Source organism: Rana temporaria, chromosome 6, assembly GCF_905171775.1.
Source record: "Rana temporaria chromosome 6, aRanTem1.1, whole genome shotgun sequence".
NCBI classification, from domain to species: domain Eukaryota; kingdom Metazoa; phylum Chordata; class Amphibia; order Anura; family Ranidae; genus Rana; species Rana temporaria.
In genome coordinates, this window is record NC_053494.1 from 186644324 (window position 1) to 186663199 (window position 18876).

General features: G+C 47.1%; 1 protein-coding gene across 3 annotated transcripts in view; it reads left to right on the top strand.

Annotated features, from left to right (window-relative positions):
• The window catches only part of PRPF40A (pre-mRNA processing factor 40 homolog A), a 68179-nt gene that overhangs the window by 34174 nt on the left and 15129 nt on the right, over positions 1-18876 (top strand). For all 3 annotated transcript variants that reach the window (XM_040357949.1, XM_040357947.1, XM_040357948.1), the window contains exons 17-21: positions 3751-3884; positions 5381-5495; positions 7896-7987; positions 9596-9712; positions 17899-18036. In XM_040357949.1, coding sequence (XP_040213883.1) covers positions 3751-3884; positions 5381-5495; positions 7896-7987; positions 9596-9712; positions 17899-18036 — 596 coding nt within the window. The remainder of the gene's footprint in view (positions 1-3750; positions 3885-5380; positions 5496-7895; positions 7988-9595; positions 9713-17898; positions 18037-18876) is intronic.

Here is an 18876-nt window from a genome sequence, read left to right on the forward strand (position 1 = left end):
TAGAGTAACGCATCCCTGGGTAGATGAAACTATTCCAAATTTTAGCTGTTCTAGCAAAAAAAAATTGAACGCCCTCCCCCAGGAATGGTACTGGCTGAGAGCGTCGACAAATTAAAAAAACTATTGGACGCCTTCCTCAGAATGTACAGGGCTATGGGAATTGTCAGAAGAAAAATGTATTTTAACTATGTACAAACATACAAATAGCATTTTTAAGTACTGTGTATACACTCAAGTATAAGCCGACCCGAATATAAGCCGAGGCACCTAATTTTACCACAAACAAAATGGGAAAACGTATTGACTTGAGTATAAGACTAGGGTGTCCATCTGCATGCCTCACTGTGCCCATGCCTCGACTTGCCTTTAACATGGGAGTATATAGAAGGGGTGCACGGCTTTGGGTCCAGGGTACCTACGGCCGGCCAGTGCCGGGTCCCCAAATTTACCAGAGAAATGACCGTTTAACAAGGGAGTCTATGGAAGGGGTGCCCAACTTTGAAAAATCAGTGCTCCCCGGCCGTAGGTCCCACGGACAACAACCTTTGCACACTTGTAGAGGAAGAGTGGGGCTATTTGTGTGCCAAGTCCTGAGGACCTACGGCCGGCCGGTACCGTGTCCCCAAAATCCGGGAGATTAGGCGCAAAAAGGTGACTCGAGTATGAGCCGAGGGGGGCATTTTGAGCACAAAAAAAAATTGCTGAAAAACTCTGCTTATACTTGAGTATCTACGGGGTTTTCATTTCAATTACATACCTTATTTTATTTCGGTGATGTCATCTCTAGGTCTTTGCTGCTTTATGCAATACACAGCAGATCATGGGGGGGCTGGCTGGGTGCTCTGCATGGCTTCTTGAAAAGTCACTGCATCCTGCCTCAGTACTCGTCTCAAGAGACTTCAACTCTGATGAAAGCAGCGGGTTGGCGAGTGGGTGTTCTAGGCAGACTTCATTGGCATGCAAGACCGCCTTGGGTAACGCCCACCTGTGATACTGAGCATTCCATGATTAATTATAGATTTTTCATTCTAATGGAAGTGGTGGGCAAACGACAATTGGGCCAGGGTTAAAGTGGAGGTTCACCCAAAAAATCAATTTTTAACATTAGATTGGGCCTAATTACAGGAAGCAGAATCGGGTGTTTTGTTTAAAATCAATGCAGTACTTACCGTTTTAGAGAGATGTTCTCCGTGGCTTCCGGGTATGGGCTGCGGGACTGGGCGTTCCTATTTGATTGACAGCCTTTCTTACCATCGCATACAGCGCATGACCAGTTTCCTAAAGTAGCCGAACGTTGGTGCGCAGGCACCGTATAGAGCTGCACCGTCGTTCGGCAACTCGTGACACGCTGTATGCGATTGTCGGAAGGCTGTCAATCAAATAGGAACGCCCAGTCCCGAAGACCATACCCGGAAGCGGCGGCGAACGCCGTTCTCTAAAACGGTAAGTACTGCATTGATTTTAAACAAAACACCCGATTCTGCTTCCCGTAATTAGGCCCAATCTACTGTTAAATTTTTTTTTTCGGGTGAACCCCCGCTTTAAGAGCTAGGTGATGCTGGACGTTCTCCAGCCAGGAAATGAGACCGGCTCTGTCCAACTCGGTGTAGCTTGTCGTGCACACTGTGAGAAGCTCAGAGTATGTAATGAACTCATCGTACTCTGTTTCAGTACAGGGGAGAAGCCTGTGAGAGACTAAAGGTAAGGCTGTAGTTCAGCTTTAACTATTTGCAGAAGTTCAACTTTAGCAACAAGTATGGAGTTGGTTATATCATTAATAATCAGTCTTGTGAGCAGCTGATGATTGTTGCACGCTGGTTTTTTTGATCATTACAACTGGAAGCACACTCCAAATATATAAATGACAATTCATGATGACATAAACAGTTGTGCTAAATATTGAAAATTCAAATGTGAATCCATAAACTGGTGATATTTAACACATTGTTCATCTTGACAAATATATCACTTAATACATGAACTGCAAGGATATTGTGATTGTTCTGTATATTGTGAATAAAAGTCCGATAATTGAAATCCTAAAAAAGCTCCTGTGCAAAGTGATACCATGATATTATTCTCATTCATGTGAGTGAAACTTGCACTCCTGTGTCACCTCAATTGATGGGACCTCACAACCAAGTTTGGTCAGGTAAGGCTGTTTAGTCTCCCAGGACTAATATGTATTTTCTCCTTTCAGTCTGTGTAAATGGCAATAGTTTCCAACACATGTTTTAATAAAGTCAAGATTTTTTTTAACAGTTTTAAGCACTATGTGGAGCTCTTTCTCTTGCATGTACCTGTTTAAACTATTGCCATTTAGAGACATACAGACAAATTGTAAAGAGAAAAGACCTCTTATTAGTCCTGGGAGTAGTCCCTGCCTTATCTGACCAAACTTGGTTGTGAGGGCCAATCAATTGAGGTGAGCACAAAGCCGGGGGGGGGGGGGGGGGGGGTGACAGGGGTGCAAGTCTCACTCGTATGAATGAGAAGATTTAAAGGGGAGGTTCACCCTAAAAACGACTTTCTATTATTACATTGGCCCCCCACATTACAATACAATTATGCCTATTATGGTTGTTTTTTATGCTGTACATACCTTGGTACAGCTAATTCACCCGTGGCTTCCGGGTTGCGAGTCTCGCGGGAGTGGGCGTTCCTAACATGCTGGTGATTGACGTGATGACCAAAAACGAGCTCCCCGCCGTCGCGTAAGCTGTGTCATGATTGCCGAAAGGAGCCGAACGGCGGTGCGCAGTATAGCATAAAAAAAAAACATAATGGGCATAATTGTATTGTAATGTGGGGGGCCAATGTAATAATAGAAAGTCGTTTTTAGGGTGAACCTCCCCTTTAAAGAAGAATATCATGGTATCACTTTGCACAGAAGATTTTTGATGATTTAAATGATTGGACTTTTATTCACAATATACAGATTAATCGCAATATCCTTACAGTTAATTTCATGCATTGATAAGTGATATTTTTGTCAAGATGAACACTATACGATATCACTGTTGTTATGTCTTATTGATTCGCATATGGATTGCAATGTTTAGCACAACAGTTTATTTCATCTGGGGTTATACCATTACCTGCAAGCAAAATATGCACTTATGGCGGGTTCACACTGGTGCGTGGTGCAAAATCGCTCGCGATTCGCAGTGCAAAACACATGCAATGTTCGTGCAATGCGATTTCAGCCATACATATAGTATGGCTGAAATCGCATTGCATTCGGACTAAACTCGCACAGGGCCCTTTTTTTGGTCCACACTAGAATCGGATTGCATGGTTGTTCACACCTATGCGATCCAATTCATGTCCAAGCTGACAGTTCGCAGTGCGATATGCAAGCTGAAATGGGGGTGTCGTTTAACAATGTATTGACACTCCCCAGCAGTTTGCATATGGCGGTGTGAACTGCCGTGCGAGTCCGGTGCGATGCGTGAATCCGCAGTAGATTCGCAGGGTTCCTGCATCCCACTAGTGTGAACCCAGCCTCAAGTACCTGAGGCAGGCTATTGAGTGAAATTTGATTGGTTGCTGTAAATGACACAACATTGTTCAGTATGGAAGCATTTCAGATGGCGGTGTCTAAATCTAGCTCAGATAAATGCAGGATGATTAGGAAATTTAATATTGTTCCTCTGTTCTTTCACCAGCAAGCAAGTTATCTTTTACTTCCGTGTAGGGGAACCTCCTGATATAACAGTGCAGTTTGAATTTTTTTTTTTTTTTCTGCAGATATGGATAAAGAAGATGCCTTAATATGTTTTGAAGAGCATATTAGGGCTTTGGAAAAGGAAGAGGAGGAAGAGAAACAAAAAACATTGCTAAGGGAAAGACGTCGGCAGAGGAAGAATCGAGAATCTTTCCAGGTTAACTTCCCTCTCTCTCTCTCTCTCTCTCTCTCTCTCTCTCTCTCTCTACCCCAACCCCCGCCCCCCCTTTGAGGTATCTGGGTGACTGAGTATATGATCTTTCTATAAGAAGCTGGAAATTTTAAAGGGGTTTTAAAGGTCCAATTTTTATTTTCCTAAATGGCTTCCTTTACCTTAGTGATTTTGCTTTTAAATGTCCTTATTCTGGGAAATCCCCACTTCCTGTTCTTCTGTCTATAACTCCAGTAATGCGAGGCTTTCTCCCTGGTGTGGAGTGTCATGCTTGCCCCCTCCCTTGGACTACAGGAGAATCGGGACGCCCACTAACCCCCACAGCTCATTTCTCTGCAACATGGAGAGCGTCCTGACTCTCCTGTAGGCCAAGGGAGGGGCGAGCACGACACTCCACACCAGGGAGAAAGCCTTGCATTACTGTGTGGAGTTACAGACAGAAGAACAGGAAATAAGCACATTTAAAAGCAAAATCGAAGGATGAGGTAAGAGAAGGAGGACTGCACTAAGGTAAGGGAAGCTATTTAGGAAAAAAAAATTGTACCTTTACAACCCCTTTAAGAACATTTCTGCTCTTCCCTTCTATACTATACTACAGGAAAAGACGCTGGCTTTTAAAGTGGTTCCAAAGGCAGAAGGCCTTCTTTTCTTTCTTTCTTTTTCTTTTTCTTTCTTTCTTTTTCTTTTTCTTCTTTCTTTTTCTTTCTTTCTTTTTCTTTCTTTCTTTTTCTTTCTTTTTCTTTTTTTTTCTTTCCCTGCGTCGGTGATACTAAAGTCTTTTATTCTTAAAAAAAAACATGTTTTACTTGCACAGAGCAGCCCAGATCCTCATCTTCTCAGGGCCCTCACCGGCGCTTCTGGTCCTATCCCCCTGCTGAATGCCCCCACAACAAGTGTGGGGGCATTTAGACAGAGGTGCGGTTAATGATTGAGGGGTCACTAGGAAAGAGAGGAGCTAAGAGCACAAGCGGGGGACCCCAGAAGATGATCAGGCTTGCTCGGTCAAAAACCATTGCCCAGAGCAGGTAAGTATAAGGCCCCTTTCACCCTTGTGCGACTTGTCCTGCATCATACCCTATGATTTCCAATGAATACCATTCATATATGTGGGACTTTAAGTCACAGCAACTTTAAAGTAGACCCTGCGCTACTTTGGTCTGACTTTGATGCAACTTAAGGTCCATAGACCAAGATTACACATGCATTGCTTCAAGTCGCGACAAAGTCACGCAACTTTCACGTCGCACAAGTGTGAAAGGGGACCAAGATGTTTTAAAATAAAAATGTACCTTTTAGATTCAAAAAGTGCAAGAGTTGTAATGACGACCCTGAAGAGTACAGCTTCAAAATCAAATTGACTATAGCCGCTTTCATATTTACTTTAATGAGTAGGATATCTGTTTATAGCAGCAATAATATTTTGCTATTCATAGTGTGGGATTCCGTTACATTTTTTTTTTTTTTTTTTTTTTTTCTTCTAGGTGTTTTTAGATGAATTACATGAACATGGTCACTTGCACTCTATGTCCTCTTGGATGGAGTTGTACCCCACAGTCAGTTCTGACATCAGATTTGCCAACATGCTTGGTCAGCCAGGTAATTACTTGCTAGTGTTTACCTCCATAATGTCTGTGCATACATGTACTGATTATTCTTTGGGAATACAGCAAGCATAAAGGTATAAACCCTAATTACAGGAGGTGGGCCTCAAACACAGCTGTTTGCCTGGTTTTTATGCAGAAGCTAATTTTATTTAGTGCCGCTGAGCAGGTAGTCACGGTACAACGTTTGTGCTCTTGATATATAATATGCCTTGTTGTACCCCCTGAAAGACCTAGACCAAGCTGACGTTTTGGGGCACATTCACACTTTGCTGTTCTGGCTGTGTTGTGTAATGCCTGTTGTGTTAAGCAGCCAGCTCAGATGCGTTGCATTAGGGTAGACACTTAAAATGAATAAACTGAATGGACATGCAGCATGTTTTCTGACACTGCACACTACAACGCAAAGTAGTGCATTACTGGGCATTGTGGTATGCTGCAATGCATATGTGCTTGCCTTGCCGTGACATTCAAACTGAATGGCCAAACAATGTGGTAACTGCAATACCATTATACACTGGAATGGATGAGTGTAGATAGGATCAGTAGACAAACATGAGGATAGGAGAGTCGCCGCAGTGATCTGAGATGGATATTTTTGCCCCCCCTCCAGCTCCGATGTCTTCTGGGACACACCACAGGTCCCAGAAGACTGCAGCCCATTCACAGAGAGCCGCAAGCTTAGCGCATGTATTGTAGGAAACCGGCTGTGCAGCCGGATAACTTCACTGCCTGTTTCCCTTACTTGAGATGCTGGCGCCTGCACCTGAAGCCGATTGAAGAATCTGGATCCCATTTAAATGTTCTTGTATTACAGGGATATGCAATTAGCGGACCTCCAAATGTTGCAAAACTACAATTCCCATCATGCCTCTGCCTTTGGGTGTCATGCTTGTGGCTGTCAGAATCTTGCAATGCCTCATGGGACTTGTAGTTTTGCAACAGCTGGAGGTCCGCTAATTGCATATCCCTGTTATATTAAGTCAGCAGCTACAGTATTTGTAGCTGCTGACTTTACATTTTTTTTTTGGAGGGAGCCTGGAGCTCCTTTTTTTTTTTTTTTTTGCATTCTCCTGATTTAATTCCTTGCCAGAGTGCAGGTTTGCACTCTTTTTACTGCAGTGAGCTGCAAGCAGGGTCGCACTCTTCCTACAGCTTAAGTAAACAAAGTTCTGCAGGGCTGGCATGACCCGGCCCACAGCTCATTGGAGTTGAGAAAAAACACAAGTTTAGAGAACGCCCAAGCTCACCTCAGCCCAGACGCAGACTCCTAAGGCAGAGTGGATCATTGACAAAGGAGAGTTGACGGTACTTGGGCTTTATCTTGTTGAGAGGAAGAGGAAAGAAATGGCCAGCAACACTTCTACTTCCTTCTGCACAAATAGTTCCTTGCCTGTGTGTTTGCAGTCTCACTACTCGTGTAGACAATGACAACCGTGCATCTAAAAGTGCACAGATTTAAAAAAAGGAAAAGCTATTTTAAGAGTAGCTTATTTAATACATAGCAGCTTTTGTATTTACCGTATTTTCCGGCGTATAAGACGACTTTTTGGATGCAAAAAAATGCATCCAAAGTCGGGGGTCGTCTTATACGCCGGGTACGGTCTCCGTGCAGCTGCGATCGTCATAATTTCAAAGCTGCGCGCCGTCTTCTCAGCGCGTCCTCGCTGTCCTGTGATAGGTGGAACAGAAATGTTCCCAGCAGCGCCTCTGTTCTGTTTTCCGCCTATCACGGATGCCTTCTCATCCTCGGACGAGATGAGAAGGCATCCGTGATTGGCGGAACATAGAACAGAGGCGCTACTGGGAAAATTTGTGTTCTGCCAATCACAGGACACGCTGAAAAGACGGCGCGCGGCTTTGAAATCATGGACGCTCGCAGCAGACGGAGACTGTCACCGGCCTGCAAAACGTGAGTGATGGCACAGTGGGGAGGAAAGTGGGGGCATGTAATGTGATGGCACTGTGGGGGAAAGTAATGTGATGGCACTGTGGGGGAAAGTAATGTGATGGCACTGTGGGGGAAAGTAATGTGATGGCACAGTGGGGGCATGTAATGGCACAGTGGGGGCATGTAATGGCACAGTGGGGCTTGGGAAAAAAAGGGGGTAGTCTTTTATACAGTGAGTATATTCCAAAACCAAAATTTTTCCTGGAAAATTAGGGGGTCGTCTTATACGCCGAGTCGTCTTATACGCCGGAAAATATATATATTTTTTTAAGCTTATTTGCCCCTTTTTGAATATAAACCTTTTTTTTTATGTATGCCTGTTTTAGTCATGTAATGTTTTATTAGTGGGATATACTGTTTTAAGCCATCTGAGGCTTGTCTTGGCATTTTGTTTTCTACAATGTTTTCTTCATTTTGATGATTTTTTTTTTTTTTTTTTAACAGGTTCCACAGCATTAGACCTATTCAAATTCTATGTGGAAGGTCTAAAGGCTCGTTACCATGATGAGAAAAAGATCATCAAAGATATTTTAAGGGTAGGTGTGAGCTTGAGCCAGAGCTTTCCCATTGAGAGAACCACTACGATGGCCACCATTGTTCAAAATGGCCACCCTCAATGCATTTTCACCATCAGTAGAACACCAGTCCCAAAACTACAATTAAAGCGGTGTTCTGCCCAGAAAAAAAAAACTATTTAAAAACGGCAGCTACACATATTGCAGCTGCTGGCTTTTAACCGCTTGCTGACCGCCGCCTGTACCTATACTGTCACGAGCTCCATGCCCGTGGGACCTGCGGACTCTATGTCCGCCGGTGTCCCACGATCGTTTCACGGAGCTGCAGGACGGGGAGATGCCTGTGTAAACAAGGCATTTCCCTGTTTTGCCTAGTGACAGAACCGTGATCTACTGCTCCCTGTCATTGGGAGCAGTGATCACCGCAGTGTCACTCGTAGCCCCGCTCCCCCTAGTTAGAATCACTCCCTAGGAAACACTTAACCCCTTCCTCGCTCCCTAGTGAAACCCCTTCCCTGCCAGTGTCATTCACTGTATAAATGACAATGGACCCAAAATAGCGTTAAATGTGTGATGTGTCCGCCATAATGTCGCAGTCATAATAAAAATCGCAGATCGCCACAATTACTAGTAAAAAAAATAGAGAAATTAATAAAAATGCCATAAAACTATCCCCTATTTTGTAGACGCTATAATTTTTTCGCAAATCAATCAATAAATGCTTATTGCGATATTTTTGGTAGAAAAAATAAAATGTAGAATAATATGTCTAAACTGAGGAAGTTTTAATTTTTTTTTTTTTTTTTTTAATGTTTTTTTGAGGATATTTATTATAGCAAAAAGTAAACAATATTCCTTTTTTTTGTGGGGGAGGGGTCAATTTTGTTTGGGTGCAACGTCGCATGACTGGGCAATAGTCAGTTAAAGCGACGCAGTGCCGAATCGTAAAAAAAAAAAATGGCCTGGTCATTGGGCAGCCAGATTCTCCGGGGCTGAAGTGGTTAATAAATACACTTGCCTGTCCTGGAGTCCAGCGATATTAGGAACCCGCAGCTGTTGTTTTCATCAGCTGTCGGGTGCTGCTGCCGTCATTGTGTGTAAGGGTACCCAGCAGTGTAGCCTTTAGGCTTCACACCGGGAACCCTACTGCGCATTTGCAAGGCCCGCTCCTCTCTCCTACTGGGCCAGGGAGAGAGCCCTGCGCTGACCTCACTGGCTGTGGCCCGAACTCCCAGAAATGGGAAAGGATACCTGTCAAAGACGGGTATCCCGTCCGTCCCCCGAAAAGTGACAATTGGAGGAATCCGATGAGCGAAAAATCCACTTTTGGGTGGAACTCTGCTTTAACAAAACTGCTGCAGCACTTTGGTAGAGCAAATTCTCCCATAGACGGCACCAATTAAAATAATGAGCCCCTCTAAAACTTGCATCAAAAGAACTGAGATCTCCCTCACCCCTGCCTGCCATCAGTGGAGCCTTTTCATCCCTCATAATAGAATTCTGGTGACTGACCAGTTTTCTTTCATTGATTACATTCACTGAAATTTAACTTGCATTACAAACTCTGACAAGCGATGTGTAATTGTGTTTTAGACGGCGTCCTCATTCTGTTTTCTGCTTTTTTCTCAGGATAAAGGTTTTGTAGTTGAGCTTCGCACAAGCTTTGAAGATTTTGTAATGGTTATTAGCTCAACAAAAAGAGCCACCACGTTAGATGCTGGAAATATCAAACTTGCTTTCAACAGTGTAAGTTCATATCTTTTTGCATTCATTAATGTATTTACATGTAATTGGCATATTGCTAGCTTTTAGCTTTAGTGGTTCAGGTTTAATCTGTATTTTTCTCTTCAAATGACTAATTTATGCGCTTTCCTATGATTTACATTCTCTTCTGTGCTCCTGGCCCCTCCCTCCCGTTGAGTGCCCCCACAGCAAGCCGCTTGCTATGGGGGCATTGGAGACGAGTCACAGCTTACTGCATCCATTCAGGCACTGAGCAGTGACCCGACCCCACCCCCTCTCCCCCTGATTGGCTGACAGACTTTGATTAAAAAAAGGGTAACCCCTAGAAGTTGCACATTGTGTTTTATTGCAATGAGCGGAGATGCAACCTCAGCCTGGACTCTGACCAGGCCCCCCCCCCCCCCATCCATTCCGCTCCCAGAGCTTTGTCATGGGGATAAATTGACTGACAGCAGCGGGAGCCAATCTCGCCACGCTGCTGTCTTGGCCAATGAGGAGGGGAGTCCTGGGCAGCAGAGCCACTCCTATCACAACAAGACAGGAACAAAAGGATTTTTCTGGACAGCCGCACTCTGAACTATGGTTGCTTTTATTGAATTAGGAACAGCACTACAAGTCACAGCAAACAAAACAAAAACCTGGACACTAAATCCAGTGCTGTAACATCGCTGGATAGAGATGGGCTTGGGTGAGTATTAGGGGGGCTGCTGTACACAGGTTGTGTGTTTTTTTTTTTTTTTATCTTCATGCATTAAGATAAAAACCTTCTGCCTTTAAAATCACTTTAAGTGGAAGTAAAAATCATCTTTTAGTAATTCTTTGCATACAAATATTCGTTTGACTGGAGAGCCTTTTTAAATTTTAGGTAAGCTGAAAAATAGTTTTGGTTAGACTTTGCATTCTTGCTGTGTTTTAATATTAACAAATGGCTACAATGTAAATGTCTGCACTAAATGTTCAATTCTCATTTGCTTGTTGAACAAATTTGCTAGATTAATTGTTGCGCAGTGCAGAAGGCGGCGTATATTCTACTAGTGTGCTTCTTTCGCCGACTCTAATCTTGCCTGTATGCACGCTGTCTAATTTACATATGCACATTAATCAAACCACTTACAACTGTCAGTCTGAAACCGATGACTGAAAAAACACCAGGCACTTTGTGTGCAAAACAGTTTTAGGAGCGCAGCTGTGAAGAATGTCGAAAATTAAATTTCTTGGGACATTAGGAGGGGAAAATTTATATGCATTTCCTCTTCAATGAAAATGCTACTATAGTGAAATGTTTTTCTATTTGGTCTTTCTGCCATTTCTCTAGCTGCTCTCATCTATGGACTCTAGCTGCTCTCCAAAAGTTCAAGGCTACATTCACACTGGCGATTAAGACCGATGCGAATTGTAGTGGTAGGAATCTTTTGGTTCCTGCTGCGGCTCTCAACAGCTGGGTGCGGCAGCGCACCGGCCCAAATCGCACTGCAATGCCGGGCAGCACAATGTGACCTCCCAGTGAGTCAAGTGTACGTTTTTAATAAAGCGCTTCTACAAAACGGGGGAAAAGAGCTGTGTGATGCACTGATTCGCGCACCACATTGCCTCCACGCACAGCTGGCAACACGGAACGGTCAGAGCGGTGCTCCTGCCGCCAGTGTTAATTTTGGCAGCAAATTTTGATTTTAGTCTTAGTCCTTTGACTAAAATGGGATATTAGTTTTCGTCCCATTTTTAGCCTTCTGCAATTGTTTTTCATCAAATAAAATCTAATAGGTGTAGTGAAATTTGAATGCATAATTTAAGCATTTCTTTACAATTTCCAAACTCATAAAAAAAATCTAATATGTTGTTGTTCATGTTATTTAGGTTTGAACATGCACTACAGACCAGTGTTTAATTTTGACGTCAAATTTTTATTTAGTTTTGGCCATACTCTTGACTAAAATGCTATTTTAGTTTGTCGTTTATTAATCATCTCAGTTTTTTATTTTTAGTCAACTAAAATGGTATTTAGTTGATGAAAATAACACTGCCTGCCACGTTGCAATGTGAATTTGTCCTTTTTATACAAATATATTTTTATTTTTTATTTTACATATCCAGAATTGATTAAGTTTTAATTTTATAGGTTATATTCTTCAGGGTTAAAATCAACCTCGTACATTAATCGCTGGATTGTCAGCCACGCTATTGATTCCAACGATATGAGGGAAACTGCAGTTTAAAGACATATTTCTCTTTCGTTCATAGACGGACACAGCATCCTTTGACCTTAGGGTTATGCTTCTTCCTACCAGGAGATTTAGGCAGAATTCTACAGCACTTAAGGTGTTAAAAACTTTCCTTCATGCCGCTCCTCCCAGGGGGCGTGGCTCCCCCAGGCATAACCCCCACTCTGCTTCAGCAGCCTCAGTTTGTTTCTGCCTAACCGTCAGGAGAGTCAGGCTCTCTCTGGAGTCCTGGACTCTGGAGTTTTTTCTTGCAAATTTTTTTGCTTTTTGCGAGTTTTTCCTCGCTTTTTTATTTTATTTTGAATCCTGCGATTCTTCTATCAACAGCCGACTGGGTGACAGGCTGGGTCCTCGACCCTTGTAGTCCCCCCAGGTTCGGCCTTCGAGCGTGTGCCGGCCCTCAGCTCCGCTTTGGGACGTCCACGACAGGCCCCATTGCTCCAGGGGCGGCCGGGGAACTTCGGTTCTAGGGCACACATATGACCGGTCTCTATGGCCTTGTCACAGTGTGTCTGGCCGACAGCCATGCCGTTCGCGGACGTTGGTTCTGTCTGGGATACCTCCAGCCGGGTAGTCGCAGGACAGGTAAGTAGTGGCCCCTTACTCAGGTAAGTGGTCTGGCTGGAATGTTTTCCCTTGGGAGGTCGACTGAGGGTTTTTCCCTGCTTTCCTCTCTCCCTTATTCCTCTCCCTCCTTCCCCCTTTGGGTGACGGCTGTGCAGGGTTTTTTTTTTTTTTTTTTTTCTCTGGGGCTCATTTTTTTTCACTCGGGTATGGCTGGGGCTGTTCTGTGTCACTGCAGGGGACTGTGGTGGACATTCTGGGCATTTTTGTGTGTGCTGTGTGCTGTTTTGGTGTACTGTCATTTTTGGGTACACTGTCTTTTTAAAACTGCGCAACGGCGGCCATTTTGCCGGAGCCGCGCTTGTATTATTCGGCGGCCATTTTCTTGTGGCCGGCGCCGTTTTCAGCACTAGTTCGGCCTCTAGTGGCCGTTTCGGCGGGGAAAAAAGACCGCGAATCATCTGAGGGGACAGACGCAGCGCTGCAGCTTCTCCTCAGCACACACTTGGCCTTCACAGACCGCGCTGTACCAGGGGGGTGGTGAGTCTCAGGGGGCCCCATACTGTGCTCTAGCGGCCGGGAGGTGACCTGTGGGGGACTTTTTTCCTGCCATTGGCAGTGGGGGTGACACGGCAGCTGCAATATGGAGCCTGAATCAGGCCCCTCATTCCTCACAATGCCGGAATTAACCCTTAAGCGCCCCTTCCCCTGCCACATCTGTTGAGTCGGTGTCGGCTGTCCTGGAGTCTTTTTCTCACCAGGTTTGGAGCAGCCAGTGCTCGGTTGGGGGGTAAAAAAGCGCCCCCCCCCCCGGAGGCTGTTTCTGGGGATATCTCTGACGCAGAATCTGATGCTTCTGGTTCTGTCATGTCAGAGGATGCGGGCTTAACCCACATGGACAGCGAGGATGACTCTGCTGCGGAGTCTGCTGACAAGGAATTTGTTGGAACTCTTATTACTGCGGTGCGTGAGACTCTTCATTTAGAGGATGTGGCGGAGACACCAGCGGTGTCAGTCCCTTTTGGATTCCGCAAACCACCGCGTTCCGCTAAGGTATTCCCTTGTGTTCCTTATTTGGACAATTTTTGTTGTATAAGGAATGGGATACACCGCAAAAGGCTTTTACTATTCCTAAAAGCTTTGCTACCCGTTACCCCCTGGAGGAGGACTTTTAAAAAAAAAAAAAAAAAAAAAAAAAGTGGGTCACTCCTCCGTCGGTGGACCCTCCTGTGTCCAGACTGAGTAAGGCTACTACGTTGCCTGTGGAGGGGGCTCCTGCTTTCAAGGACCCCGCTGATAGGAGAGTGGAGGCCGTGGCCCGCTCCCTGTTCTCGGTGGTGGGTTCGGCGGTAAGGCCGGCTCTGGCCGGCGCCCTGGTTGCTCAGACGCTAACTGAAAGGGCGAAGCTCCTGCTGCAGGATCTGGAGGTCTAGGGTGCTTCCGAGTCCTCTAGGGACCTGGCTGAACAGTTGATTCAGGGTCAGAAGTTTCTCTGCGAGGCAGATATGGATTAGATTCCTTTGCTTTCCAGGGCTTCTGTCTACGCAGTGGTTCTGCGCCGCCTTATATGGCTGAAGTGCTGGTCGGCTGACCAGTCCTCAAAAAAGGCCTTGATAGATTTGCCTTTTAAGGGCGGACGGCTTTTGGGGGCATCCCTGGATGACATCATTAAGGATGCCACTGGAGGTAAGAGCACCTTGCTCCCTCAGTCGGGGAAGGGTAGGGAACCTCGCCGCAAGCAAGGTCCTACTTTTACTACCCCCTAAGCGGTTTTTTCGTGCGGCTGGAAAAGGTCCGCAAGGTGCAAAAGCCCTTGCTGCCGGGCGTAAGCGCCCCTGGTTCAAAAAACCGAACAAGCCTGCGGACAAGCCTGCTTCCGCATGAAGGTCTGCCCCCGCCCGGGTCTGCCCCCGCCCGGGTCTCGGGTGGGGGGACGGCTTCACGACTTCGTGGATCGGTGGAATTCTCTTCTATCCGACCGTTGGGTTTGCGAGGTGGTCGCCTCGGGGTACAAGATAGAGTTCCTTTCTTGTCCCCCAAACAGATTTTTTCCATCCAACCTCCAGCTTCCTCCGGATCGTCGGCTAGCCCTGTCCGGGGCTGTCCAGGATCTTCTGGACAGGGGGGTGGTTGTGCCGGTCCCCTCGCTGGAACGGTTTCGGGGGTTCTACTCCAATCTGTTCGTGGTCCCCAAGAAGGGAGGGGTTCGCCCTATCCTGGACCTAAAGGCCCTCAACTCCTTTGTCAAGGTGCAGCGATTCAGGGTGGAGTCGGTCCGTTCTATCATAGCGTCCCTCCACCAGGGGGACTTCATGGCGTCCTTAGACATCATGGACGCATACCTGCATGTTCCCGTTGGCACAAGCCACAAAAGGTATCTGCGCTTTGCGATCGGGGAGGACCACTATCAATTCGTGGCCCTCCCGTTCGGGCTGGCGTCGGCACCACGGGTGTTCACCAAGGTGCTCGCCCCGATCCTGGCCTTGCTACGGCAGCGAGGGATCGCTATCGTGGGATACCTGGACGACCTTCTCCTGAGAGCTTCTTCAGGCTCAGAGTTAGAGGAGGACGTGTCCATCACGTGTCGGACTCTGCAGGAGTTCGGCTGGTTTTCTGAATCTCAGAAAATCAGTGTTGGTTCCGTCCCAGAGGCTGGAACACCTGGGGCTGGTTTTGGATTCGGGGGAGACAAAAGTGTTCCTCCCATCGCAAAAACCTGCTGACCCTGCAATCTGCAGTGAGACAGTTGTTGACCCAGAAGTGGTCATCTCTTCGCTTCTGCATGCGGGTTCTGGGTCTGATGGTGGCCTCCTTCGAGGCGGTTCTGTATGCCCAATTCCACACCAGGGTACTACAGAAGGAGATTCTGTCACGATGGGACAGGGTCCCATCTTCTCTGGATCGCCAGATTCGGTTGAGCATCTGGCCAAATCTTCCCTGGCATGGTGGCTGACGTCTCCGGTGCTTCGGTCCGGGAAGTCTTTTCTTCCGTGCCGCTGGACAGTGGTCACGACGGATGCCAGCCTCTTCGGCTGGGGGGGCGTCTGGGGCACCCAGTCAGCCCAGGGGCGCTGGACTCGGGAGGAGTCCCGCCTGCCGATCAATATCCTGGAGCTCCGAGCAATCAAGCTGTGCCTTGTCAGGTGGTCGCTGGAGCTACAGGGCCGTCCTGTCAGGATCCAGTCCGACAACGCCACGGCCGTGGCGTACGTCAATCATCAGGGCGGCACAAGGAGCTCGGCCGCGGCGACGGAGGTCGCTCACATACTTCGGTGGGCCGAAAGGTCCGTTCCGGCCCTGTCAGCGGTATACATTCCGGGAGTTCTGAATTGGCAAGCCGACTTCCTAAGTCGCACGACTCTGGATCAAGGGGAGTGGTCTCTCCACCCGGAGGTGTTTCAGATCCTGTGCCAAAAATGGGGCACTCCAGACGTGGACCTTCTGGCGTCCCGTCTCAATCGGAAGGTACCACGGTTTGTGGCCAGGGCAAGGGACCCGTGGGCAGACGCGTTAGTGGCTCCCTGGGGTCAATATCACCTGATTTACGCCTTCCCTCCTCTAAAGGCTCCTACCCCGCCTGCTGCGCAGGGTGGAAGCCGAAGGTATTCCAACGATCCTGATCGCCCCAGATTGGCCGCGTCGCTCTTGGTACGCGGACCTGGTACGTCTGGTGGCAGACGCCCCCTGGCGTCTGCCTCGGAGGGAAGATCTCCTGTCTCAAGGCCCGATCTTCCATCCTGCTTTACGGTCACTGGCTTTAACGGCGTGGCTGTTGAAAACCAGGTACTGAAGGACCGGGGCCTGTCGGGCCCGGTAATCTCTACCATGCTGCGTGCACGGAAGTCCACTTCTCGAAAAATTTACATCGTACATGGAAAGCATACATCTCTATGTGTGAGGAGATGAAGTGGCACCCCCGTACTTACGTGGTGTCCCAGATCCTGCTGTTCCTACAGCGGGGAGTGGACCAGGCTCTTGCCTTGAGCACGATCAAGAGTCAGATTTCTACTCTGGCTGTTTATTTTCAGCGTCCCTTGGCAGCGAATTCTTTGGTTCGCACGTTTGTGCAGGGGGTCCGGCATGTGGCCCCCCCGGTGCGCCCTCCGCTACCTTCTTGGGACTTGAACTTGGTCCTCTCGGCGCTTCAGCGTGCCCCCTTTGAGGACATTCGGGAGATCCCCTTGCTGACTTTGTCGCAGAAGGTGATCTTTCTGGTAGCTATTACCTCTATCAGACGAGTGTCTGAGCTGGCGGCCTTGTCTTGCAAGGCCCCCTACTTGGTCATCCATCAGGATAAGGCGGTGCTGCGCCCGCAGCCCTCTTTTCTTCCGAAGGTCGTTCGGCCCTTTCACATTAACGAGGACATTGTTGTTCCATCATTATGTCCTCAGCCGAAGAACCCGAAGGAAGCCTTTTTACATTCTTTGGATGTGGTTCGGGCCCTTCGAGTTTACTTGTCGGCGACAGCTCCGTTCCGGATGTCGGACTCGCTGTTCGTGTCTGTGTCCGGTCCCAGTAAGGGCCTGGCAGTCTCGTCGGCCACCATTTCCAGGTGGATCCGACAGGTTGTGCTTCAGGCCTATGCCCTGAAGGGGCGGGCGCCTCCCTTTCGGGTCATGGCGCATTCGACCAGGGCGATCGGGGCCTCCTGGGCTTCCGACACCAAGCCTCTGTGTTACAGGTGTGTAAGGCAGCGACCTGGTCGTCGTTCCACACTTTTTCAAAGTTTTATAAGGTGGATGTGAGTGCATCTTCTGATGCCTCCTTCGGCCGCAGGGTGTTACAGGCGGCAGTTTAAGGTTGGAGTTCCTCCGTTGAGTAACTCCGGTTTTTGTTTGGGGTGTAACCTGTTTTTGCTGTGTTATTTTCCCACCCCTCTAATTTTTTTGACACTGCTTGGGGACGTCCCTAAGGTCAAAGGATGCTGTGTCCGTCTATGAACGAAAGAGAAAAAAGGATTTTTGTACTCACCGTAAAATCCATTTCTCTGAGTTCATAGACGGACACAGCACCCACCCCTCCTTTGTTTGTACTGCTTGTTACGAACTGAGGCTGCTGAAGCAGAGTGGGGGTTATGCCTGGGGGAGCCACGCCCCCTGGGAGGAGCGGCATGAAGGAAAGTTTTTAACACCTTAAGTGCTGTAGAATTCTGCCTAAATCTCCTGGTAGGAAGAAGCATAACCCTAAGGTCAAAGGATGCTGTGTCCGTCTATGAACTCAGAGAAATGGATTTTACGGTGAGTACACAAATCCTTTTTTTACCTGCGGGGTCCATTGTGTATATGGATTAATAATGAGCTAGTCTTTGTAAATTAGAGATACTGGTAAAGCTTCCCTTTATCAGCTTTATTACAGTAGTATTTGTGTGTGTGTTTTTTTTTTTTTCTAATCCATTTTTTTTTATAGCTTTTAGAGAAAGCAGAGGCCCGGGAGAGAGAACGTGAGAAGGAAGAAGCCCGGAAAATGAAAAGAAAGGAATCTGCTTTCAAGAGTATGTTAAAACAAGCAGCACCGCCCATTGAAGCGGACTGTGTGTGGGAAGAGGTAAAAATGTGTATAGAATAGCCAAAAGTTCTCCAGCAAGTGCCGTTTTAAATATTTTATTTTTCTACTCCTCTGAGGGGCACAGGATGTCCCACTTTAACTCAACATCCTCACAATGTGAAACAAACCTATCCTCTCTTCACCATCTTTGTGTCTTTCCAGCCAGACAGATCTCTCTACCTCTTATGGTTGATCTCCAAATCTGTTTTGAAGTTGTGAAATTTCTTACTTCCCTTGGCCTGAAAGGTGGAGACAACCAGATGCTAGCCTTACCATTCAGTAGAACAGAGGTCTCCAAACTGCGGCCCGAGGGCCAGATGTGGCCCTTTGCTAGCCTTTATCCTGCCCTTGGGGCACAATTCCTCCCACTGACACCAACAATGGGGAACTATATTATTCACCGATACCAATCATGGGATACTATTCCTCCTACTAATAGGGGAAATTCTCCTCTTCCTATTGACCACCAACCCTGAGGCCATACATGTTCTCACTGATGCCGGGCCTGTGACTTTTTCTTCCCTTGCTGGCCCAAATCCGGCCCTCCTAAAGTCTGAAGGGCAATAAAGTGGCCCTTTGTAAAGTTTGGAGACCCCTGCAGTAGAACTTGGCCCTCAGGAGTCAAGACTCCCCATCAATATTTTGGAACTTGGAGCCATCAAGTTGGCTCTCCGTCAAGTTGGCTCTCCAACACTTGACCCCTCTTCTACAAGGCCACCCAGTCAGGGTGCAGTCGGACAATGCCACAGCCCTGGCCTACTTAACTACTTGCGGACTGCCCGCCTGCAATGTGCTGCGAACAGGCAGCCCCGCACAGGCAAAGTAACGTACCTGTAACTG